At 36.0% G+C, this 27,100-nt stretch overlaps 2 protein-coding genes across 3 annotated transcripts; both read left to right on the top strand.

The window, feature by feature from the left end:
- Positions 1-3,109: 3,109 nt before the first annotated feature.
- On the top strand, positions 3,110-10,551 carry rcor1 (REST corepressor 1). The gene is made up of 13 exons (XM_048191485.1): positions 3,110-3,765; positions 3,863-3,922; positions 4,443-4,523; positions 6,381-6,433; positions 6,654-6,815; positions 7,126-7,244; positions 7,428-7,506; positions 7,727-7,777; positions 7,921-8,124; positions 8,307-8,384; positions 8,523-8,580; positions 8,679-8,914; positions 9,105-10,551. Exons 1-13 carry the CDS (start codon positions 3,609-3,611, stop codon positions 9,144-9,146), a joined length of 1,380 nt encoding a protein of 459 aa, XP_048047442.1. The 5' UTR covers positions 3,110-3,608; the 3' UTR covers positions 9,147-10,551.
- A 501-nt stretch (positions 10,552-11,052) lies between these two features.
- Positions 11,053-26,910, top strand: traf3 (TNF receptor-associated factor 3). Of its 2 annotated transcripts, XM_048191482.1 has the most exons (11): positions 11,055-11,437; positions 18,293-18,549; positions 20,137-20,188; positions 20,369-20,473; positions 20,696-20,860; positions 21,283-21,363; positions 21,839-21,913; positions 23,009-23,101; positions 23,302-23,442; positions 24,986-25,169; positions 25,264-26,910. In XM_048191482.1, exons 2-11 carry the CDS (start codon positions 18,296-18,298, stop codon positions 25,833-25,835), a joined length of 1,722 nt encoding a protein of 573 aa, XP_048047439.1. In that variant the 5' UTR covers positions 11,055-11,437; positions 18,293-18,295; the 3' UTR covers positions 25,836-26,910. The 2 variants fall into 2 exon arrangements, with proteins under 2 accessions (XP_048047440.1, XP_048047439.1); XM_048191483.1 differs by lacking the exon at positions 21,283-21,363 and having other exon boundaries at positions 11,053-11,437.
- The last annotated feature ends 190 nt before the right edge of the window (positions 26,911-27,100 follow it).

Here is a 27,100-nt window from a genome sequence, read left to right as displayed (position 1 = left end):
AACCCCACTACAAACTCAACTGAGAGTTTTTATATGCTGGGCAGCGCGTGTTGGTTTACGCATATCGCTGCGCTCTTTGCCATTGGATGCTAGCGCACGTCACAAGGGTACAAAGTGCCTCCAACCTTTCCTTATTAGTGTAGAACGCATGTGTGCGTACTGTATGTTTGGGCGATATCGAGTGACCCCCGCGCATTCAGTACATTCACCACAACTCGTTACATAATATTCCACAGGCCGAGTCACACGCTCTTTCGCGGTGTGATCTACTCGATCATGGCATTCTGAAAAAATTTTATTATTATGGTAAACGATTATTAGTGTTTTCTTCGAGGCTATAGGCTATTAATTATATAAATATTCACTTTTTTTTTTTACTTTTTGTCTTTTGGAAGAAGTCAAGGACACAATTATGTCAAAGTCAAAATTAATAAAACTGGATGATAACCAGGCTTAGAACTCCAGACGGTGTTGGAATGTCTAAAGGAACAAGACTGGAGCCTTATCAAAGGCTTATCAAGATGGTTGAGGAGCTTGTGCGCCATCTAGCGGATAAGTGTTGTGATTGGATATATATATATATATATATTTTTTATTTTTTATTTTATTTTTTTTGGTTTCTTCAGAAAAAAATAGATACGTACGTTTATCACTAAATCATTTTTCATTATTTATATCAGACCTCCGCTATTCTTTGGTTATTATTATTATTATTATTTCATGTAATAAAATAAAACAAGTTTTGGTTTAACTCTAATTATATGATCAGAGTATATCAATACATAATCAGATTATGCAATGAGGAGAAATAATGTATTTTAATAATAATTATTAGCCTATTATTATTATTATTATTATTATTATTAGGCTACAGCAAGCATTTTTGATTTATAAAAAGAGAAAAGGATCTGATCATAACATGGGTATGTTAGCACAAGCTCAGCAAATTAGCACTCCAGTAATGTCACGTCATGTTTATTTATTTGGCATTTTATTCAATAGATTGCTTAAAAGCAAGCAGCTTTACAGTATCAAACATGAAAAGAACTGTCAGTCCCTCATTCCATCAGAAGCACAACTTCATTTTCTACTATAAAGCGACTATCCAGTGTGTTCATGTTTTGACCCGATGAGATCTTATCTGAATATGAGGTCTCCGCAGAACAAAAGTGTGCGTTTCTGTATTTGTGGGTGTTTTCAAACTGGTGGGTGTTTATAAATCATGCAATGAAAATGATCCCCTTCACCCGACCCCACCCCTAAACCCAACACACAGTCTGACGTCGGCAAATCAGGTAACGCTTTCAAAAACACCCCCTCTGTTTATGGCCTTGCTGACAGATCTGGTAACTCCTATTACTGTCCTGCAGATACCTGTACTTGTCTTACCTCGATGGACTCAACAGATGAAAAATGAGTCAGAGAGAAGAGGCGTGAAAGAAGGCGGAGCCTCAGCGCAGTGAGCGCACACCTCGTCATGGACCAATGGTAGTACGAGGGTGTTTTGCAGCTGGAGCAAATTTTTCCTGAGAATTAGCATTGGCAAGCCATTTCAAACTCCCAAAATGGACTTTATTTTGGCCTGATTTTGTTTGAAATGACATCACATCAGTTCGTTCTTCGATTCCGTTTGAAGTTTATCGGGGCCTTAAGACAATTATTATCTAAATTAACAAAATTTTAAATATTGGGCAGAAACCTTGTACATCTCCATGTTTTGTCCCTTTTTTCATAAATCATTACTATTGGTCACCCTTTATGTCTGTCAGTAGGTTTTGCAAACCAAAGATGGTTTTGGACCATCTCTGCTTGTTTGCAGTACAATAGTAAATAAAAAAACTGGTTCTCTGAATACTGTGTTTACTTTTCTTATGAAACACTATATGTAAAGGCTAATATTTAATGTATTTGAGGAGCGGAGAAGAGTGCCGTTGAGGCACAGCCATACTGTCTTAAATATAGCCTATGTGGAGCTCTTCATCTTTTATAACATGAGATTTATGTTACAATATGAGGTAAGGCCCTGAGATTATGAAATGAAATGAGTGTGTAATCAGATAAAATATCATGTTACAACCTGTTTAACTGTATACTGTATACAAAAAAATGTACTGTTTCTCATTTTTAAGGTGTTTTGGATTTGATTAATTAAAATGTTTTTAAATACTATTTGCAGGTCATGTGTGCTATTTACACTAATGTTCAGGATCTCAGTGGGCTCCCACTCCAAATTTGCAAAAATATATTTTTTATACTGTATATTTATTTTGAGCTGCCACCATATACACTAAGAAATGGCCTTAATAATGGAAAAAAAGATCAATATTTTAAGAGTATTTCCAGAACAATGAGACAAATGTTGTGCATGCAGTGCAGCTGGCACAGTCCATATAGATGACTTTGTAGTCCTGAATTGACAGGTGCATACTTCAAATGACACAAAATTACAGTGATACCAAATGCATAAACATCACAATAAATAAATGTATTCCTTCCAAATACTAATCTAATAATATTTTATTTATTTGTGAATAATCCAATATTGATTAGTATATTTGTTTCACTATAACTATTCATTAGACACAACTGACACTTGAGTTTTTTGTCCAAAATACATAATTAAAGTGATTAAAATAAAGAATAAAAAATAAGAGTAAACTAGTTCAACTAGAATGTAAACTAAATATGATTATCCACAATCTAAAAACACATCTGAGTCAAAGCACATGCAAGTTTAGTGAAGTCTGCGGATGATAATTCTTCTAATTTGAGTTTTATGAATCATGTGAGTTTTTCTATTATCAGTGTCCGTAGTGGTTACTGTCTGCAAAAAGATGTCATTTGTTAACAGAGAATAGTTATATCACTGCTGGGATAGTGACTATAGCGACAAAGCAATAGTTTACTATAGCTAAAAAAGACATTAAGAAATAAGCAATAATAATGAAAATATAGATAATAATTGGTTTTAAGGAATAACGTCAACTGTTTGCTATTGTGGGAGGTCATGCTAGCTGATGTCTGGATACACTCATTAAAGAAGCATGGATTTTCACTGAACTAGTTCAAAAGTACGGAGTGTGAGCTGATGATGCTTATAGCTGTCTAGAGTTGATTTAGATGTGCATCGATGTTTTCTAGACAAACCCTACTTTGACGCTTGGCCTGGAGAAAATAATTTAGTTTATTATTATATGAAGAAGAAGTTTGAACAATTTCTGTCTTAAAGAGGAACTGACGTTAGCTAAAGCAGGTCAATCAGAGAGAAAGAGAAAAAGGGAGAGAGAGCGAGAGAGAGAGAGCAAGAGAGAGAGCGAGAGAGAGCGAGCTAACGCTAGAACAGCCGCACTGCTAGCACTGCAGCCATATGTGCTTTTATCCGCTTCCAAAGCCAAACTTCACTTGATACTGGGACTCGGGGAAATATTATGCATTCGATGCACATTTTTAAGAATTCGTAGCTCTATATAGCCAGTTGGGGGAGTTTGCATTAGTGCAGGACGGTGTTATTTGTTTCAGATCAGAGCAGTTGAGCTGAGTTAGCTTAGCTATAGCGAGCAGCCAGCGAGCCCAAGTTCCTTCAAGCTCTTTTGCGTTTCGCTGTCAAGATGCCTGCGATGTTAGAGAAGGGCACCGCTGAGATATCGGGTAAAAGAAGGGGTAGAAACTCTGTAAATAATCCGACCAAAAGTTTTACTTCAAATGGGAACAGTAACAATTCATGGGAGGAAGGAAGTTCGGGTTCCTCAAGTGATGACGAGCATGGTAAGTCACGGTGGTAGCCTCGGTCTCTCTTCACAAGTTCATACACTTCTGATGAATGTAATCAGTCCATCTCATTTGTTATTTTGTCGCTCTGAAGGTGCAGGCGGGATGCGAGTTGGACTGCAGTATCAGGCAGTTGTTCCCGATTATGATCCTGGTATGTGACTTTTGAGTGTTGGAAGGTTCTTTGACAGCACAGGGTGGATGGCGTAATAGCCTCAAACACTGTTCGTTGTTGGAATAGTTCGTCCGCTTAGTGCACTTCATCTTCAGTAACACTAATAATTTATTTTTTGTCTATTTGGCAGCCTACGTTGAAAATAGTTAGTTATTGTTCATAAAGATTTTAAATCAAAACAAAAGATGAAATTAAAAACTTTTGCTGGTTGATATTTGAAACTTGAGGTGAGGATAATGAGCGTTCATCATTTTTTATTTTATTTTATTTATTTTTTAAATATCTTCTTCTAATTATAATTTAATTTAATCCCTTTTTATTTCGTTTATCTTTAAACCTTTCCTTTTTATCCAATTGTTAAAAGATTTGGCATGGATATAAGAAAAGGCCTTTTAGTGAAAAATTGCTATTAAGTAGTAAAATTGTTTTTGTTTGAAGTCAAAATAGATGGATGTGTTCTTGTTTAATCCACTAATGCCTCTCTCTTTTTTGTCATCAGAAGTAGCAAAGGCAAGCCAAGAGAGAGATAATCTGGGAATGCTGGTGTGGTTTCCAAATCCGAGCATACCAGAGGCCAAATGTGAGTCATTTATGAGGATGTTAATTGGCTCTATAAATAATAAACCAGCATTAACTGTTTTCATATGTAAATATTGGCATTCCTTCTAATTTTATCATGCTACCCAGTGTTATTCTGACGCTTTAAAGCTGAAGTGTGTAATTTTTTTGTGGGTAAATTACTTTCTGCTCTCACAGGATAATACGGAGGGCCATTTGTAGTGTGATTTCCACAAAGAAATGGGAACGTTTTTGATCCGTTTAGCCCAAATGGGATAATTAACCAACATTTGAGTCTGGAGGGGGACTGTTTGTCCAACCAATGGAAGACAAGGGCTGTATTCAGATAGCCAATGAATATTCAAAGAGGTTGTGTAGTAGTATTACGGTGTAATACCAGATATCCCACCAAGCAAAAACTCGTTTCAGATGGCACAAAGGCCCCCTCCTCCTTACTGAACATTGTATTACAACAGAAATTCGTACATAGATGCCATGGCTCATCTGTAAGGGCAGGTGGGGCAGTCACCAAAATATTCATCCAAAACGTAGACCTCTATATAAACTGTTACTGCAGCATTCTGTCACAATTTTTCAGATTTCTAGGCTATTTTAAGTCGTAAACAGCGCCCCACATTTTTCCAATGCGAATATGTGGTGAAAAATGTAACTGCAGCGAGCTCTAATTGAGAGCCATTGGGGCAGATTTCAGACTGCCCTGCTTGTTTTCACGTTTCCTTATGTAAACCTTGTTCCAGACCAAGACTATATGAATCCACTTCAGCTTTGTGTATATTAGTCTGAATCAGGTCGGTAATTTTCAAGTAATCAGGTTTTTCGTATCAAATTAATGAAAGTTTAAACGTGCTAATGTGAACAGCCTTTATATTGTTCTGTTGTTTTTGTTATATGAAATTTCTGAGAATAAAAATTACTTTCATTTCTTCAGTGGAATTACTCCGCAACTTCTAACACTCTAAATCAACATTCAGAGGCAATACTAAGATGGCATTCTGTGTGTTGTGTGTTCTTAAAGGGATAGTTCACCCAAAAATGAAAATTGTGTCATCATTTACTCACCCTCAAGTAGTTCCAAACCTTTATGAATTTCTTTGTTCTGCTGAACACAAAAGAAGATTTTTGGAAGAATGTCAGTAACCAAACAGATCTCACCCCCCATTTACTACCATAGTAGCAAAAATAAATACTATGGTTGTCAATGGGGGGTGAGATCTGTTTGGTTACTGACATTCTTCCAAATAAATTCCTTTGTGTACAGCAGAACAAAGAAATGAAAACGGGTTTGGAACTACTTGAGGGTGAGTAAATGATGACAGAATTTTAATTTTTGGGTGAACTATCCCTTTAAAGCCTGTCAGTCATCATTAGAGCACCGCTTTCAGGCTGAATTATGCAAGGACGTTAGAACTCTGCCAAAAGTGTGTCTGCATGTCTTCAATGATTAGAAAATAAAGCTTACAAAATGTTCATCATAAACTAGTGCTAAGACCCAGGATCTGCCCTACCTAAATTTACAGTCAGGAGCCGCTACTGGATGTCTGTAATACTTTCTATCTTTTAAGATAGTATGTGAGATACGTGTCATTTCTACAATTTGCATAGAATATTAGTAGTATGGTATTATCTAGTGGCACAGAAATTACACAATTCATCTTTAAATATTGGCTTAAATAAGTCACACAATAGAGTTGAGGAGGCTGTTTATAGGAGGAAATAATGATTTTAATGTATTAAATATTTGTCATTCAAAGAAATGTATTATGTAAAATGTGTATCTTTCAAGGGTTTTTATTTTTAGTCATTTGAATTATTTTTGATATATGTTCTGATGATTGTTTTTGTCCTGTTTTTGTTACAGTGGATGAGTATATTGCAATAGCCAAAGAAAAACATGGGTACAATATGGAGCAGGTAAAATGATTGTTGACATTTTTTGTAGGCTTTTTAGGCACAATCAATGATTTTCAATACTTTTTTGATGTATCTCATTGTAACTCATAAGATAAGGTAGAATATGAAAGTTTCTTATAGTTGCAGTTTCACAGCATCAAACATGAGGTGTGTTTTTAATTTTAACAATCTAAAATGTCGGCAAAACATGGGTCATTATGTGGCTTTCTGTATTTAACAGGCATTGGGCATGCTGTTTTGGCACAAACACAACATTGAAAAATCTTTGGCAGATCTTCCCAACTTCACCCCTTTTCCAGATGAGTGGACAGTTGAAGACAAGGTGCTGTTTGAACAGGGTTTCAGCTTTCACGGAAAGACGTTTCACCGCATCCAGCAGATGGTGAGTGAGATGTCTGAAACCACTCTCACCATTAAAATAAAACATCCAGTTGAGAGAATAAGCATCTTCACAAATTAAAGTGACATCCAATCATGAGGAGCCTCTGAAATTCAGTTTATTAATAAACAGTCACTGGTGCATATGAAGACCAAATGGGTTCTGTCAAGTCCTAAATTCTAATGCTTTGGCTCAACTACAACTGAATCAGTGTCAGCTTTGATCATGAATAATGGTGTATAATTATGGTATGTCCGATGTTTCCATTGCTTATGTGTTTGATTTGCAAGCTGTTTTTTTTTTTTTGTACCAGCTTCCAGACAAGTCAATTGCAAGCCTGGTTAGATTCTATTACTCGTGGAAGAAAACACGCAGCAAAACGAGTGTTATGGACCGCCATGCACGCAAACAGAAGAGAGACAGAGAGGAGAGGTCAGCATGAAGATATTAATAGGATGTTTGATGTCTCTTTTTTGTGTTTACTTTGGTTTTAAGAGACTTGATCAAAGATTATGCTGTCATGGAATGCTAGCATGGTCTATTTTTAGAACACAACATTGTCATTGTTGAAAAGGAAATGATATATTTGAACTTTTTTTTTTTGAACAAATGTAGTGATGAAGAAGGAGAAGAGAATGGTTGCAACTCTCCAGGGGATGCTGAATTTGAGCCAAATAAGGATGAGAAGAAAGAGGTATCATAAATGGATATATTTCTGCACATTATTATGCACAATTTTTCAGCAATAGTGTCTCAGTTATGCATTAACATAATTAGATGATGGGTGTTTTTTTTGTTGAAAATATTTTATTTTATTTAGATTATTTTAACTTTTAGCAGTGCTGCTGCACTTTACATATTTAGCGTCTATCTCAATAAAACATTAGTTCTCTTTTTTTTTTTTTTTTTTTAAGGGAACATCTGGACTTGAGAAACAAGAATCAAAACCTGCAGTTGTGCAAAAGGTACTATACTAAATTTATATTTTAAATATTTCATTTTTTTTTTGTTAATGTGCAATACTCATTCTCTGTACATAAATAAATCTACATCATTAAACATGTTTTAAATCAATCAAAGTTTCAAATGGCTCCGTGTGTTTCCGCAGCCAGCAAATATTGCAGAGAAGTCACTGCATGTTAAGAAGGAGGTACAGGGACTTGCTGGGAGGAACCTACATAGAGCAAAGAAGAAACCTCCAAAAGGAATGCATTTAAACTCAGATGATGTGACGGCAATGTCCAGCAGCGGCCCGGCCGCAGTTAGTGTTCTGAGGCAGCTGGATATGGAGCTCATTGCCATAAAACGACAGGTTAGAGTTTCATTACTTCTCAGCAACATCACTTTAATCTCTGTGTTTTATATATATATTTGAGACTTTAGGATGAGCTAGAAGTAAATATGACAGACAGTGATGTAGTTTAGAAGTATGTTATCGTCTAAAACTGAGAACATTGAAAATGATGCAAATAACCCTTACCTTTTTTGTCATAGATTCAAAGCATTAAACAGCACAATAGTGCCCTCAGAGATAAGCTAGACACGGGTGTGGAAGAGTTTAGGCCATCTGAGGTAACAATATTCACATCTTTACAATTTATTTCCATCCAACTTATTTCACAGAGAGCCATATTTACCATTTTTTTTTTTTTTTTTTTTTTTGCATGAATGTTGTTCACAAAAGATATAAATGTGCTTTGTTTTCCTCAGGCTAATCAGAAATTTAATACCCGCTGGACCACAGAAGAGCAGCTGCTTGCAGTACAAGGTAAATTTGGCCACATTTCTCAAATGGTTGTTGGATAAAGAATGATTAGTTAAATGAAAGCAGTGAAATTCTGGTCAATCCTCGGTTCCCTCTCTCAGCTATAAGGAAGTATGGGCGGGATTTCCAAGCCATTTCTGATGTGATCGGCAACAAGTCTGTGGTTCAAGTAAAAAACTTCTTTGTGAATTACCGGCGTCGTTTCAATCTGGACGAGGTCCTGCAGGAGTGGGAAGCTGAGCACGGCGTGGAGGGACGCAAGGGTATAGATGAAGAGAAGATGGAGGTGTCATCCGAAGAGGGGACCACCCCCGGGCCTTCAGAAAACCAGACAGAGGTCATTAGCTCTTATACTCTCCATTTCCCATCAGAACCTCTTACAGTAGTTAATGGGCTTTTCCACCAAAATTCTGCCTTAGATTACAGTCAGTCTGGAAATTCTTGCTCTAATTTAAGTATGTTTTTCCTGAATCTGGTTTTGTTTTATGAATCTCATTTGAGAATGATCATCAAATTGTCTTTTTCAGGAACCAACGGCAATGGAAACACAGAACCCCTCAGTTTCCTGAGTTCTCCAACAGCGGTCAGACGAGCTCAGATCAGTTGATGTCGCAGCTGTGCGTTAGAGGCATTAAGGCTTCGATGGCCTCAAGTGAAGCCTCTTCGTAATGGACATTCCTCTCCCCCCCCAGCCCCTCCAGCTCTCACCCCCCTGCTGAACCCAGGACTCTATAACAGGTGCTACCGCATGGGAGCGCAATCTTCACCAAGCTAGGAACTAGGACCATCTTATTAGTCACTGCCAACAGAAGTAGAGTTTCTGTCTGGTCTCTACCAATATGGTGCACCAGCAGTTCTCCACAAATGGTAATTGGTCTGTTTTAGGGGGAATAAAACACCCATATATATATACACACCCATCCCAATGTCACTGAACAGTGAATTGTGGTCTTGAAAGATCTGTTGTCTGAAGGAGTTTACTGTCACTTGACCATCTCTTTTTCTTGATATATTCATAGGGCTTTGATCTGGTCCTAGTCCAACATCCCTTTCCAGTTACTTTTTTATTACTGTAGCATATTATCTAGTTATATGATTTGATATTTTGATTTTTTTTTTTTTTTTTTAAGTCTCTGGGTGGAATTTTAAGCTATTTATTTGCATAAAATGGAATTATAAGAACTGCACTGTATAGATAAAATGAAATGTCAGTGTGGATGAAGTTTAAAAAAATTAAATACCAATTTTAATATTCTTTTTAAAATGCAGCTCTTATATTGTTCATGTGAATTGGTTTAGTATTAGGTCGTATAATGTTTAATCATGGACCCTTGTACATGGTGTATTTGAAATGCATTTTATCGCAAAAGGTTGCTTGGCTGAGGCTGATGATTGTAAGAATGTAATGGAATGCGGAGTTTGTTTGTTTTCTTTTTTTTTTTTTTTTTGGATTTTTAAAATCTTATTTGAAACTGTTTTGCATGCATGAACCGTTTCTTCTTCATGCCAAGGTCAAGCTTTTCACCCTCTTACGGGTGTTTAAACATATATGAATTGCCATGTGTAGTTAAGAATATTAAAATATTGCAGCACATCTAAATTTCTACTATTCCATGCTTCTAGATGTTTTTCAATACCTTAATTATTATGGTGTTTGGAGATTAAAGGTAGATGAATTCTTCTTTTTTTATTATTATTATTGTTTAATTTGAAAGTGGAATAAGTTATTTAAAATACATGCACTCTCACTTATTTTGACCAACTTTTTCCCTCTCATAACTGTAATGGTACCATACATGTGTGAACTCCTTTTAAACTTATGTGTGCAGATAACATGTACATGGTTGGGGTGAAATTCTGTTTGTCTGCGTGTGTGGGTGGGTGGGAGCTAATGTGGTCATAAACTGTGGCCTATATATATGTAATCAGTTTATGTCACATTAGACATAATAAAACTAAGGGATTTATACCGTTGAATGCGTTCATTGTTATTCAACCCATATACATTGTTACATTTAATCCATTGTTAGTAAATAAATTATAATTTGTGATAAGGATCTTGGTGGATCACAGTGGGAATAAAGCATAGGAATTTGCAAGTGGATAAATCTCACAGAGAGCGTTTTATTTTATTCCAACATAAATTGCATAGAAAAAAATTAAGCCTGAAGCCATAAATGAATTTTTTGCTTTGTGATATATTATTGTCATGACAATTAAGTACGTTTTCATCCCCAGTCCTCATGACAAATATTTTTGGGTTGCTGGTGGGAAAACAGCTCCTCATTCATATTGTGATTTATTTGTAATTAGATTCCTTCAACTAACTCGATATATCAGGAAATTTGAACAGTAATGTAACAAAAGCATTTTACAGTTCATCACCTATTAGAAACACGTGGAAAAGAGCTGCTGAAGTGAAAGCGACTCTAATTACGATCTAGCGCCACCCCGCGGCCGTGACACCACACCACAGCCTGTTCTTTCTCTATGGCGTCCTTTTACAACCAGCTACATTTTTTTTCATGACGGGGATTTCCTGAGGAAGTCAGACCAAGGGGGCTTTCCAGTTGGTAGACTTGATATCAACAGCACCCTGCCACAGTGGCGGCTTCTCTACCTATTCGTGTACCTCAACCGAGCCGTTTTTGGAACATTCCGATGTCAAAATGACCCGTTTTGATCATATGGCCGTTGTTGCCTGTTTGAGAAGCGAGGACGGAGCTGTGGCCGCGTAAATTTGGACGTTGTTGTCTCGGTGTGTCTGTCATATGAGTGGACCATCTGTGGCTCCATTCGTGAAATTCTTCAGAGAAACACGGTTGGATCATCGGACGACATCGTTGATCAACTGATTCATGTAAGTGGATGGCTATTTCACAGATCCACATGTAAAATAACGTGTAGCTCATGTTAGTGAAAGGTAAGATTAGGTAAACCCAAAGTCTATGGGTTCACCTACAGTGATCAAAGTGTGTCCTGCTTTGGTCTGAGATGTTCACCTGCTCTCTTAACCGTCTCCAGGACAAATATAGGCTCTTTTGGGCTCCGATTCTTCAAGTTGTGAAACATGTAAAGCATGTTAACAGGTTAAATCCCGTACAGCTCCTTTACAAATTCATGGTAGATGAAGATGAGCTCACCTTTGCATGTTATGTGTGTCGTGTACTTTTTACTTTTCTTTTATTATGATCATCAATGTGAGTTTACAGTTAAGGATCAATACATTCCATATATTATGTTTTATACAGGCTTTGTTGTACAGAATAGGTATGGTTTATGAACTTATACCTATATAACCTTCACACACAGTGTGATCTTTTATGTTTTTTTTTTTTTTCTTCTGCTCTTTAATCTTCTGTGGTCTTATTCCTTGGGGGCAATACCTAACTTGCAAAATTCTTGCATGATTTAGGCCTGTACGCTACTGATGGAAAAAACCATGATGGCATACTGTATTCCACTGTTGGATGCAGTTTATGAGACAGAGAATGGGTGTACTGCTGTCTTACATATCATATTTTAATCAGAAAAGATTAGTTTTTATCAGTACATTCCTTTTAAACACAATACTTCTGTACAAATTTAGTATACTAATACTGATTTTTCACAACAAATAGTTTATAAAAAAGTATGTCATGTAACCTATATGTAGGTGTGTGTGTATATGTATATATATATATATATATATATATATATATATATATATATATATATATATATAATTTTTTTTAATATATGCCTTTTTTTTTTTGCACTGTTAACTACAAAAAAACATACAAACCTAAAATGAAGTATTTTAATTCTAAAAATAAACATGTATAAATAATATCAGCTAATAATAACCGTCTATACACTACTGTTCAAATGTGTGGGGTCGGTTAGATTGAAAAAAAGACTCTTATGCTTACCAAGGCTGCATTTATTTTGACCAAAAATCGTGAAATATTATTACAGTTTAAAATGACTGTATTATATTTTAATATATTTTTCAAGCGCATTTATTCCTGTGATGGGAAAGCTGAATTTTCAGCAGCCATTACTCCAGTGTTCAGTGTCACATGATCCTTCAGAAATCATATGCTGGTTTGGTGCTCAAGAAGCATTTCTTATCATTATCAATATTGAAAACGGTTGTACTGCTTAATTTAACAGGTTAACAGGTGGAAACCGTGATACTTTTTTTTTTTTTTTCAGGATTCTTCGAATGGAAAATTCAAATTTCTTTTTTAACATTATAAATGTCTTTACTGTCGCTTTTGATCAATTTAATACATCCTTGATGAATAAAAGCATTAATTTCTTTCAAAAAAAAAAAAAAAAAATCGTACTGACCGCAAACTTTTGAACAGCACGCACTGTGTATAAATTTAGATCTTGGTTTTAAATGTGTGAGTTGTAATTAAGTGGATTATATGTAATGCTAAAAACAAACTAACTTGTATATCGTGCGTTTTGCACTAGTGGATTTTGCTACAAGCTCTGGTTACGTATTCCGACCGTTATGCAAATGTCATAATATTATTACTTTGAAGAATATATTACATTTATCTGTAAATTCAGTATTGATTATACTTCAATATTGAAGTGAAGGCTGATAAATTAGGAAAGTGTAAATATCATTCAAAACAATTTTCTTCTACTCTCTATTTAAATCCGCTGATGAAAAAAAGCCAGTGGACACAGAAGCAGTTTGAAAATCTAAAATAGTCCAACATGTGCTGCAGATCAAAACTGAGACTGTTTGAATCCAGCTTAGTTTCACTCTCAGAATAACACAGTAAAGTGTTGTGATACACTACAGGGAGCACACATTTGGGGCTTGATTTCAACAGAAGTTGGAGCAGGCTCTTTTGTGAAAGCAGAAGGTGGCTGAGAAGATGACATAAGCCTAACTTCTTCCTTTGCATTTTCACACAAAGTAAGCCATCACACCTTCATCATATGTTCACATTTGAAATGGTGTTTTATTCCTGTAAATGACCTAAAATAGTCACACATGTCTTCCTCTGGTAAAAGGTCAGGCCAGAAAGAAGAGGTGATATTCCCCTTCTTAGTTCTCTTTCATTTTTGTTATGAGATCTCCTGCAGCACAAATACATTCAAAGAATCCGTATTACCTTGAAGCTTCTCAGCTCTAAACTAACAGTCTGAAATGTATTGTGTTACGCTTTTCACCTGCAGCTCTCTCTGGTATTATGTTCTTTATTACATGGATGCTTGCTTTACTTTAGCATTTCTTAGTCTTGTGATTTTTGTTCTTGGTTTTAAGTGAGGTGTTTAATTTTTAAGATTTTAATTGCATAAACTATAAATGCACTGATTATGGGACAGATTTATCTTGCTTATTTGGGACTCATTAATGTATATTATAGCAATAAAGGAATAGTTATCTCCTCATTTACTCTTTGTCATTCCAAATCTGAATGACTCCGTAAAGTGAAAGTGAAAGGCTAAATGGTTCATTCATTGAATGGGAAAGAGCAACTTAAACATTCTGCTAAACATCTCATTTTATTTTCCAAATGGTTTGGAACGACATGAGGGTGAGTAAATGAATTTTGGGTGAATTATATACTAGGTCACAATTTTTTTTTTTTTTTTTTACATTTTTACATTTATACTACTGTCAATAGTTTAGGGGCAGTGAGATATTAATTATTTTATTCTGCAAGGACATTACATTTATCAAAAGTAACAGTAAAGGCATTTAAATTTGAAATTTTTATTTATCAAATAATCCTGAAAAAAACATCAGGGTTTCCACAAAAATGTTAAACAGCGTAAGTGTTTTGTAATGTCTAATATGCAAATCAGCATATTAGAATGATTTCTGAAGGATCATGTGACACTGAAGACTGGAGTAATGGCTGCTGAATATTCGGCTCTGCCTCCACGTAAATAAATTACATATTAAAATATAACAGAAATGTTAATTTGTAATAATATTTTACAGTTTTTACTGTACTTTTGATCAATTAAATGCAGCCTAAGAGAGGCTACTTTCAAAAACATGAAAACATTTTACCCCAAAATGTTTGTTTATACAATTAATTAATCATTTTAGTTTCTTTTACATTTGGATAAGGTCACATAATCCCTCACATAAACAACAGTTTATAGCAGCAGCTTACTGACTTTTTTCTTAATGGGTGTTTGTGTGAGTGGGTGTGTATTGTCAGCAGTGACAGAGAGGGATGAGGCAGCAAATGGAAAAGCCCCTTAAATATTCCTGGAAATTCCTTGAGAACTGCACGTTCTGGTCAGCTACCAGTACGTGGATTTTTATTTTGCTGAATATCTCTTTTGTTTGTTTGCGTAGTCGAGTATTTCTCTTTCTCAGAGTTTGTGGATTATTTCAGGGACAGTTTGGTCCTTAGTTGTAGGTGGTTTTATTTTTGACCTCAGCACAGTGCAGCGTGAGACACGCGAGATAAAGGTAGGGAAGTACCTGTAGCTTAAGTAAAACAGAAACAAATTCTGGGACAAGATCCAATAACTTTCCAACAAAGCTAGTTTGGAATATTCGCTTTTGTTTTCATGGGTGACTCTGGATTTTTTTTCACTCACAGTCTGTCCAGTAAGGATAGAACTGGAATAAGTTGAGCTATCATTGTAAGTTTACAAAGGCATGTTGAGCCATGTAGCGTGTTTGTGAAACACCCGTCACTAAGGCTGTAACGTGTTGTATACGTCAGATGGGATTTAACCTTTCTTGCTGAGTGTGAATAGTTTGAAGGGTGTGACTGTGTGTGAGTGTGAGCATCCCACATGACTGTCCAAACATGGCTGTCATCTTCCTCCCAAAAGCCATTTATCTGGGCAAACATTTAATCGTTTGAAAAAGTGGTTCTTAACTCTCCAAAAAAGTGTTTTTAATGGTTTTCAGCATGTTGCTATATGGTCTCTGGCATATTCTGGGTGTTTTCTGGTAGATTAGTATTGGAAAAATTATAAATACTGAGATAATGATTATCTAACATCATTACCCACTGACTTTGGAAACATCAATTTATTAACCTTTTAAGAAAATAATTTTAATATTAATTAAAATAACTGATTATGTTGTGTTGGTGTGTGTGTATATATATATATATATATATATATATATATATATATATATATATATATATATAACTTTTATTGCACATCTACAGTGCACTACTGAGTATTTGATGTAACGTTTTTTAATTTTTATATATTGCATTAATGATTAGTGTGTCTATATATATATATATATATATATATATATATATATATATATATATATATGTATTGAGTATATATACGGATTATAAAGTAATAAGTTTGGTCTTTTAGGGAGGGACAAAGTGTGCGCCACTGTAAAGGAGAAACTAATGCTGAATTTATAACAGAAGACCAAAGTTGGTGCATCGTTGCAAAAAGGAATGTGGATTTGTAGATTTATGGAATTTTTCCGCCATTTTTGTTTTTCACCAGGTGTCAGTCATGAAGCTGATTGGTTAAAAAATAGTAGCACACCTCTCTTCAGCAGTTCTCACAATTTTAGTTACTATCTTTGTCCGTAGTAGTCTTTGCAGAATGAGTTACACGCTGAAGTTTGCTACTTGGTGCTAGTAGTTTATTCAGAACCCTAACCGTAAATATGCCTTGCAGACAATAACAACAATAATGTTTTGTCATCAAGAACAGTTGTTTTTCGCTGGGTGCTTGGCTGAACTGTTTTGTCTGATCTATGACTGAGCTCTAATTTTCCAATTTAAAATATTTGTTTACGAGGTTTACTTACAGTACATTCATAAAAATGCACCATAAATACCTATAATTTCTGTTTCCTTTTGTGTCGGAAAGTCTCTGTTCTGGAGAAGAGGCATGTGCGGTGGGGACCAGTCACTCTTGTGGAATAACTGTGGTGTCCTCTGCTTAAAGGAATTCTAGCAGCGTTCAGCAACGGAGCCGGGACCTTCCTGCATGTGTGGTTAATGTGTAGCTGGCTCATAGGGGAGATATTATTAGAGCTAGAGAGCTATGCCTGTTATGAAGGGATTTCCCAGCCTGAGAGCTGCCGGTCAGGAGCTGTTGATGTGGCAATGTATGCACAATGTTAAAGCATCGCCTCAATGGCAGGCATTAGCATATGAAAATGTAAGAGGAGATGACTAACTTCTATCTGTCTAACCTCGGCTGAAGATGTGAAACAGGCAGAGAGGCAGAAGTCAAGTTGTTGTGATGTCTTACGGCATTTAAGAGGTTAATAGTTCCGACGATGCCCTCGTCACTTACTCGCAGTCAAGATGATTCAGTCACGGCTTACTTTGCCGTCATGCTATTCATAAGCAATTATGAAATGACAATGCTGACATCATTTTATAATAATTCGTTTTGTGTGTGTGTGTGTGTGTGTGTGTGTCATATTGGAAGATTCAGAAAGAATACTGATTTGTATTGTGTTGTTGGATAGACAAATCTGCTTTCTAAAAAAAGAATTGATAATTATTTATAGAATAATAATTGAATGTAGTACATTGATAAATTGGGATGTAACTGATTTTTAATTTACTTGATATTCTTGATATTACTTGATTATCAACTAATCAGTATTGACCAGAATTATATTTCTGGTGCATCCTTAATGATAAAACAATAAAATATTTATTTATATTTTATGTACTCTGCCATTCAATGTAAGAATTTTCATCAGCCATTGCTCCAGTCTTCAGTGTCAGATTATTTTTCAGAAATCATTCTAATATGCTGATTTGGTGCTGAAGAAACATTTATTATTATCAATGTTGAAAACTGATTTAATAGTTTTCTGAAAGCAGTGATCTTTTTTTTATTTTTTTATTTTTTGTTTACTGTTAATTTTGATTAATTTCATGCATCCTCGCTGAATAAAATGATTATTAAACTTTATTATTAAACAGCTCTACTGAGCCTAAACTTTAGTGTTTATATTCCACAGAAAACTGGATGTATATTTGAAGGAGTTCCTGTCAATGCTTTTTGTCCTTTTCCCTTTTTTAAAGTAAATGTATCATTGTCTGCAATGCTAATTTCAAGCATTTGAAACATCCATAGCTAATGTAATAAACTACGTCGGTGGTTTTTCTACTAGGACACCTGTATGAGTTTAAGAGGAACTGACTCATTCATCCACTAAAATCACCTTGGGACCAGTAAAAGTAATTACAAGAGTGAAGTTAGACTGAACTGAAAGTCATGCATCATTTGTTTGCAAATGTCACTTGGATTGATATATTGCTGACATTTTAAGTGCATCTTTAATTGTCCAAATGCTTTTGGGGGCCTTAGGTAGTCACACCTTAAATCCATCAAACTCTTCTGTCTCAATAAGGTCAGAACAGTATTCCTACTAAACACTTAACAGCACTTGTGTTCTTGAAACAATGGCACAGAGGCAGCCACAAATTGGTGTATGACAAGAGGGTCTGGACCCAATCAGACAACAGCCTATTCTATTTTACTTTCAGTAATGCTTCCCAGACGATACAGAATTCCTGACAGCTTCAATCTGGACAAAAAGGAATTTAATGTGCCAAAGATGACAGTTGACTATCATTTTTTTTTTTTTGTCTGTTAGAATGTTAATGAGAATATGTAGTAAATCTGTTGTGAACTTTTTATGTAACCAAGATATTCAGCGTTTCTATTTTCTCATGTACATATCATGGGTGTAGAGTTAGACCCTAATCTGTCTGTTGTTCTTCAGGTCATGTCCGCAGGGCGTAATGTGGAACAGCAGATTGCCCTGCAGCAGCGTCCGCCATCTCTTGCTATGTCCTCCATGGCCCAGCGGCCCAGGCCCGAGCCGGGCTTCTTGCCCATTCACGGAGGCTTCAGGGACCGCTTTGTCACGACACCTGAGCCGAAGTATTGCTGCGAGGCCTGCAGGCTAGTGCTCTGTATACCGCGGCAAACTGAGTGTGGACATCGCTTCTGCGAGAGCTGCATCACAGACTTGCTCAGGTGGGCAAGCGTTCATTAGTGAGGTTTATTACATATGCTGTAATAATGAGAAAGCTATCACAAGCCAAGGAATAAGCCAAGCAATTTCAGATATTTTATTTTCAACATACTGTTCAACATATTTCCTATTCAGATAGTGCCTGTATATTATTTTGCTGGATTGCATTTACACCTTCTATTTCAGTGTGTCTTGATAGCACTAGCCTGCACAAAATGGAAAATGCTGCTTACTTTTTACGTTGGAGTTTGTTTTTACCAAAACATTTCTGTCAGTTATTCTAGATGCTAATAAGGATTAAAAAGAAAAATGAGGAAAAAATAAGTTTTAAAGTGTTTTAAATGGGCTGAGAGGAAGTTGTGTGATTTTTGGGAGAGAAACAAGATATTGTAAGTGTAGTTTAGTGGAAGAATTCTTGAGAGGTCATGTGACAAATCAGATGCCAAAATTGCAAGGTTATTTTTACATAGTGTGAGCAGAATTTAAAAAAACCCATGTGACCAGAATCCATCCCTTACCTCCTCCAAATTTTGTTTCAGTAATTTGAATCCGACCACAATGTGTATTGGGTGTTTACACCTGGCTTTTATTATGGTAAAGTAATGTTCGATTGTGATCCGATCACTGAAAATGTATGTTAATACCAGGCGTACAGTGTTGTTAAATATGATCTTATTCAGGGGATCTCCACCAGAAAATTTTCAAGATTACTCAAAATGATTTAAAATAAGACAAAACAAGCATTAAATGAAGCTAAAAAAATCAAGATATTACTTATTTTAGTAACTGTTTTTTTCTTTTCTTTGAAGAATCAGTGTTTCCATGGTCTTGAAAAACCTGAATAGATGAGGTAGCCTAGTTTTTAAAGTGTAGTTTTTAGACCCGCAATCATATAAAATGATAAAACTCCATGTACATTTTTATAATGAATATCTATTTTTCTGGTTATGCTCTAGTTATAAAAATATATATTTTTTTAATTCTTATGCTTAAAGGGTTAGTTCACCCAAAAATGAAAATTCTGTCATTAATTACTCACCCTCATGTCATTCCAACCCCTTTTCAGAACACAACTGAAGATTTTTTTTTTAATTAAATTGAGAGCTTTCTGTCCCTCCATTGACAGCTACGCAACTACCACTTTGACAAAAAGTTCATAAAGAGTTCGTAAAACGAATCCATATAAATTGAGTGTTTTAAAATAGACTAAAACGCTCAATACATATCAAAGTGGTAGTCGCGTAGCTGTCAACGGATGGACAGAAAGCTCTCAGATTTCATTAAATCTTCATTTGTGTTCTGAAGAGGAATGAAAGTCTTACGGGTTTGGAACAACATGAGGGCGAGTAATTAATGACAGAATTTTCATTTTTGGGTGAACTAACCCTGTAATCCTTATCCAGTAAATCACAAACAACTGGAAGGTCAAGGGACGAATATCATTGTGGACAATGAAAAAGGTTTAGAAACACTATCTAAATAGTATTTGCGAAATAATCTTGGGGTATTCCCAGTATTTTTATTTCTGAATGTAAGGTGAACTACAGACACAATTTGCTTACATTTGAATCTGACTTTTTTTTTTTCAGTAAGCCTAACCCAGTGTGTCCAGCTGATCTAGAACCACTCTTTGAAGATAAGGTAAGAAAGTGAAGCTAAAACCTACGAGAACACACCCACTCCGTTACATATTAAATCTCACTCTCACAGCTCCAAGTGAAAGTAATGTGGGCCATATAACGGGCAGCACTCAACACATCTCTCTTATACAGGCCTTGTAATGGATGGATGTTTTTTTTTTTTTTTTTCATGTGATGTCAGATATTCCGGGATGTTTGCTGCAATAGGGAAATTATGGCTCTGAAGGTCTACTGTCGAAGTGAGAAAAATGGATGTAAAGAACAGATGAGTTTACAACGGGTCATGGTAAGTCATATGATTCTTAGACACAATAGTCTACATATCGTATGGTAAATTCCTCCTGACTAGAACCTGCCTTGAGCGCAAAGAAATGTGAGCCTAGACAAGTGTGAGAATGGGGAGTGTAGTTTTATTTTATAGTTTAAATGCCATGTATTTTATGTTTAATAGAGATTTTCGGGCAAAGTTAGGCCACAGAATTCAGATTTGTCTCTCTCTTTTCAACAGGACCACTTGGAAGTTTGTCCGTACTTTGAGGTGCCATGCCCTTTGGGAAAGTGTAAGGAGAAGATGATGAGGAAAGACATGCCCGAGCACTTGAGCCGCAAATGCAAACACAGAGAGATCACCTGTGAATTCTGCAATCATAAGATGGCCCTCACTGAGTTACAGGTAATGCACATTGCCCAAAATCCCCCAGTTCCCATAAAAAGGACCTGAAATCAAATGGAAAGTACTTAAAAATTCATAAGATCTTTTTTCAGTTGTCATTGAGTTTTTTTCCTTGATTGGAATTAGTGGACATCTCAGTTCCTCTATGAGAAGTATTCCCCTTGTGTTCTGTCATTAATGTCCCATGACCTTTAAGTTTCACATTTGTACAAGGAACTTGGGGGAATCTCCCGTTTTATGTTGACTGTCATTTAGAGAATGATTGGTCTGTGTTTTCACTTCAAGAATGCCTGGTTAATCCTGTCATTATTACGCCACACACTAACAGTTTTTTAATCATGAGCATCTCAAACTTTGAAAGTGAGCCGTATACAGTATATATTTTTAGTGCATTTCAGTCTAACAGTCGTCTCTCTTTGCAGAAACACAAAGAAACAGTCTGTCCTGCATTTCCTGTAGCATGCCCTAATCACTGCTCGTTTTCTTCCATTCTAAGAAGTGAGGTAGGCTTGGAGTGCAATGAGCATTACTTTTGATTTACTAACGTGTGCGTGTTTGTGTGTGCTTTTAAAAGCATGAAGAATTATGGTAACACTTTACAGTAAGGTCTCAATTGTTAACATTAGTTAATGTATAACTAAAATGAACTAATAATGAACAATAAATTTTTACAGCATTTTTAGCCTTTGTTAATGTTAGTTCATAAAAATGTTTATAGTCATGTTAGTTCCCAGTGCATTAACTAAAGTTAACAAATACAACTTTTGATCTTAAAAATGCATTGGTAGATGTTGAGATGAACATTAGCGAAGATTAATAAATGCTGTAGAAGTGTTATCCATTGTTAGTTCACGTTAAGTAATGTAGTTAACTAATGAAGCCTTATTGTAATGTGTCACCAAAATTATTTGAATTGTAAATGAATGGTAAAGGCAGAAGATTTGTGATATATTTATGAAATGAATTTGTTTCCTATAGCTATCCAGTCACCAGCATGACTGTCCAAAGGCCCAGGTGACCTGCTCCTTCATTCGCTTCGGTTGCACCTATAAGGTGACTTTCAGTTTGTTACTTGATCAGATATTGATTTAAATACCCTTTGAAATGTACTAACATTAGCAGTATTGTAGTACTTCAATTTTGATAAAAAATTGAATTTGCTTCTAAATGTAATGAGTATATATGTACATTGTACTTTTAACAAATCAACGTAATAATAAAATATTTAATATGCATTGCATATGACAGTATATTATTATTGTTATTATTTTGTTATAATTTAAAGGGTTAGTTCACCCAAAAATGAAATTTCTGTCATTAATTACTCACCATCATGTCGTTCCACACCCGTAAGACATTCGTTCATCTTAGGAACACAAATTAAGATATTTTTCATGAAATCTGAGAGTTTTTTTTTTAATCTCCCATAGAAAGCAATGCAATTACCATCATTCAGGGTTCAGAAAAAATGGTCAACGTGACTGCAGTAGTTCAACCTTAATGTTATGAAGCGACGAGAATACTTTTTGCGCGCAAAAACAAAACAAAAATAAGGCCTTTATTCAACAATATCTTTCTCTCCTGCCTTTCCTCTACGCTATTTACGTCCAACGCTTCCAGGTTCTACGTCAGAACGCCGATTCAGTATTGGCCGACGCTGTTCATGTGAGCAGCACAACGCACGTGTGATGCTGGCACAGGAGCCGGCCAATAACAAGTCGGCGTTCTGACGTAGAGCCTGGAAGTGCTGAACATAAACAGCTTATGAGAATGACACAGAAGAGAAGATGTTGTTGAATAAAGTCGTTATTTTTGTTTTGTTTTTGTTTTTGCTTCATAACATTAAGGTTGAACCACTGTAGTCACGTTAACAATTTTAACAGTGTTTTACTGCTTTTCTGGACCTTGAATGACAGTAATTACGTTGCTTTCTATAGGAGATAGAAAAAAACTCTGATTTCATCAAAAATATCTTAATTTGTGTTTTGAAGATGAATGAAGTTCTTACGGGTGTGGAAGGACATGAGGGTGAGGCAGAATTTTCATTTTTGGGTGAACTAACCCTTTAAATCAGATATTGTGCATGTTGTAGTTTGTTTCTTTTTCTTCACTGCCTAGACTAATAATATGGTTCTAATTATTTTAAAGGGGCTGAATCAAGAGATGAGAGAACATGAGACCAGTTTTGCATCCGAGCACTTGAGAATGATGGCAGTCAGGAACACCACACTAGAGGCCAAGGTATAGCAATCAACGCAGATTTCATAAACTTTATATTAAGTGAGATTATATTTATAGTTACAGTGTTTAACATATCACAAACAGTTTTCTTTTAATAACATCAGTTTCCGGTGTGAAAATGAATATGCTTTTTCCTGTTTATATTTTCCTCATGCATGTTGTCAAATCAAACATGTACACTGATTAAACTCTCTGTGTAGGTCGAGGACGTTAAGAGCGAGCTGATGGAGCGTTATAAAGTTCTGCCCAGCCTCAGCAGTCGTCTTGCAGAGGTAGAAACACAGTATGAAGAGATGAGAGAAAAGAACAGGCAGCTGGAGCAGAAGCTAGTCAGCATGCAGGTGAGAGCCGTCATAAAGTAGTGGTTTTATTTTCTTTTGAGTCATTTGGAGAAGACAAAAATAACCTCCAATTTGTATAAAGTGACGTAAGTCTGCTGTACTGTGCAGTACTTCTGTCTAACACATGCTTTTATAATTCAATGCCTTTGTTTTGTAACATGACTTCTACAGTGGGTTCAAAGTCTGAGACCACACTGAAAATATGGGATTCAAAATTAAAGAAACATTATAAATAAAACACATTTAAGATTTCTGTCAGTAATCATATTATTGTAAATATATGACATTTACCATGTTTTATACAAATTAATTGTTTTCAAGATTGATAATAATAAATATTACTTGAGTACTATATCAGTATATTAGAATGATTTATGAAGGATCATGTGACACTGAAGATTGGAGTAATGGCTGCTGATAATTCAGTTTTCCCTTCACAGAAATAAATTACATTTTAAAATATGACAGTGGAAAACGGTTATTTTAAATTCTAACAACATTTCACAATATTACTACAACCCCAAACTTATGAATGGTAGAGTAGGTACTATACAATTTATTATGTATACATTGTAGTTAGGTTATTGCTATTTTCATGTGCAAAATAAGCGCATTAAAGGGTTAGTTCAACCAAAAATTAAAATTCTGTCATTAATTAATCACCCTCATGTCGTTACACACCTTTAACACCTTCGTTCATGTTCAGAACACAAATTAAGATATTTTTGATGAAATCCGAGAGCTTTGACTCAATACACAGCAATTTAACAACCACTGTCGAGGTCCAGAAAGGTACTAAAGACATTGTTAAAATAGTCTGCATGACTGCAGTGGTTTAACCTTAATTTTATGAAGCGACGAGTATACTTTTTCTGTGCAAAAACAAAACAAAAATAACAACTTTATTCAACAATATCTTCTCTTTTATGTCATTAGCTTACACTGTTTACGTCCAGCGCTTCAAGGTTCTACGTCAGATCGCCGGTTCAGTATTGGCAGATGCTGCTCACGTGAGCAGCACGACGCATATATGTGATGCTGGCACAGAAGCCGGCCAATAACGAGTCTGAACCTTGAAGCGCTGGACATAAACAACGTAAGAGAATGACACAGAAGAGAAGATATTGTTGAATAAAGACATTATTTTTGCTTCGTTTTTGTGCACAAAAAGTATTCTCGTTACTTCATAAAAATAAGGTTGAACCACTGCAGTTACATTAACTATTTTAACAGTGTCTTTAGTACCTTTCTGGACCTTGACAGTGGTTGTTAAATTGCTGTCTATGGAGGAGTCAAAGCTCTCAGATTTTATCAAAAATATCTTAATTTGTGTTCTGAACATGAACGAAGGTGTTAAAGGTGTGGAATGACATGAGGGTGAGTAATTAATGACAGAATTTTAAAAAATTTTTCCCAACCCTTTAAGATTTATGACTTCTACTAAAAATAACCTAAAATTACCAGAGACCCAGCTATGAAATATTAGAACCTGTGACGAAAGCACCTTTTTTAAAGAGTTCTCCATATGCGTTTATGTGTGTAGATGTTGATGAGCTCTCACTCAGAGAAACTGCTTGAGGTTGAGATGGAGCTGCGGGAGCTTCGTCCTCTGCGATCTATGAGGGAAGAGGTGGAGGCTCTGAGAGGGTCTGTGGAGAGCATGCGTTCAGTTGTATCTTCTCTCGACTCGGGTCGCGTTGGTTCCGGTTCTGGTTCTCACACCCTGGGTAAGAAAATGTTTTATGTGCCTACATTTTTTTATCACAGTATATCGTGCAACATTCATGATTACTGATAAACACTTTTCGATACTGTCACCAGGCTCCTTAGAGCAGCAGCTCTCACGTCACGATGACATGATGAGTGTCCATGACATCCGGCTGGCAGAGATGGACCTGAAGCTGCAGGTGCTAGAGACGGCCAGCTTCAATGGTACACTCATTTGGAAGATCCGTGACTACAAAAGGCGGAAACAGGAAGCCGTGGCCTCCAAAACCCTCTCGCTCTACAGCCAGCCCTTCTACACGGGCTATTTCGGCTATAAGATGTGTGCCCGCGTTTATCTCAATGGGGATGGAATGGGAAAAGGTACACATCTATCGCTCTTCTTCGTGGTCATGCGCGGGGAATATGACGCCTTGCTGCCTTGGCCATTTAAACAGAAAGTAACGTTAATGCTAATGGACCAGGGGCCGGCACGGAAACACTTAGGTGATGCCTTCAAACCAGACCCCCATAGCAGTAGCTTTCGCCGGCCCACTGGGGAAATGAACATTGCCTCAGGCTGTCCGCTCTTCGTGGCTCAGACTGTCCTGGAGAACGGAACCTACATCAAAGACGATACCATCTTCATCAAAGTGACTGTAGACACCTCTGACCTCCCGGACCCCTGAATTTAACTTCACTGGGTTCAGCTAATATCGAGTCACACAGCCCTCCCAGCCAAGACTTTGCTTGAGAGAGGAAGAACCCAGGACAGGTTTGGATTTGTAACAATCCGAGCCGTCAGCTTGTGCTCGTGCGTTGGTGCACTCTTCGGGAAGCAACAGTGCCTTGCTTGGCCTTTTAGTTACGGCCTTTAAGAGGAGGTTTGAGTAGATGAAATCTCCTATGTCAACCACATATAAGATGCAGTGAAGAGTAATATGTCAACTCTAATCAAGCAAGAGAATGTTCATGTCTCTGGATCTACGGAACAAGGAGAAATGGAAGCGAATGATGTGTTGGTTGACTAACATCCAGCCCAAAGTGAAACAAAAAGCTTTTTACACTCATCATCGTGTTAGCCTTCAGTGAGTATGAATGCGTTTGAGGCTAATAGTCATCTCTCAAATTGTTTAAGTCTGCAAGGTAACCCTTCATGTTTGGTAATCATGACAAGTTTAGTATTTGGTGTTTTTTGTTTTGTTTTGTTTTGTTTTTTGGTGGTTTTGTACAATATGCAAATAAGTACTTGAGCTGACATCTGTTGTGTTGTGGTGGTATGTTGAGAACAGTTGATATGAAGAGGAGTTTTGTGACTAGAAAGTCTTGTTTGTGCGGGCAGGGGTGGACGTGTTTCTGTGTAGTAGATATAAAGGACCTGACTATGGAGCATTCATGAAGGACTACATTGGCACTAAACAGTGACCCTGCAAGGGTTCCATTGTCAAAAAGCAAAACCTCAGTTTTTATGCATGTAAAACCTATTCTTACATGACTTTACCTTCCCTGCGTTTACCACTTTGACACATTATTTTTTGTAATGTTCTAATTAATAGATGCTATGCATCAGAATCTATTGTCCTTTTGTGTTTTGTATTTTATTTTTTAAAACAGTCTGAAATGCCTTTATGCCTCCAGCCATGCTGCCAGAGACACATACAATAATCCAGATCATTTTTCATGGTAGGGATGGTTTTTGCACAAGTATTGTTTAAATGTGTAATATATGTATAAATATATCAATATAAAAATTGTTGAAAAACATTCTGAATTCTGTTGTTTATGGATGTGTCAAGCTGAGATACAACTTCAACTTACCTCACTATGCAATTTAAGCAAACCTCTTTCTAGAAATTGTATCAATTTCAAAGAGTTTTTTTCTGAATTGATACAATTGCACAAAATATCGTTTTTTTAAATGAATTCTTATAACAGGTCAAGTTAGTGGGTTGCA

Source organism: Megalobrama amblycephala, linkage group LG5, assembly GCF_018812025.1.
Source record: "Megalobrama amblycephala isolate DHTTF-2021 linkage group LG5, ASM1881202v1, whole genome shotgun sequence".
Taxonomy (NCBI): domain Eukaryota; kingdom Metazoa; phylum Chordata; class Actinopteri; order Cypriniformes; family Xenocyprididae; genus Megalobrama; species Megalobrama amblycephala.
Note: the sequence above shows the minus strand (reverse complement) of the source record. Positions and strands in the feature narration are given on the sequence as shown.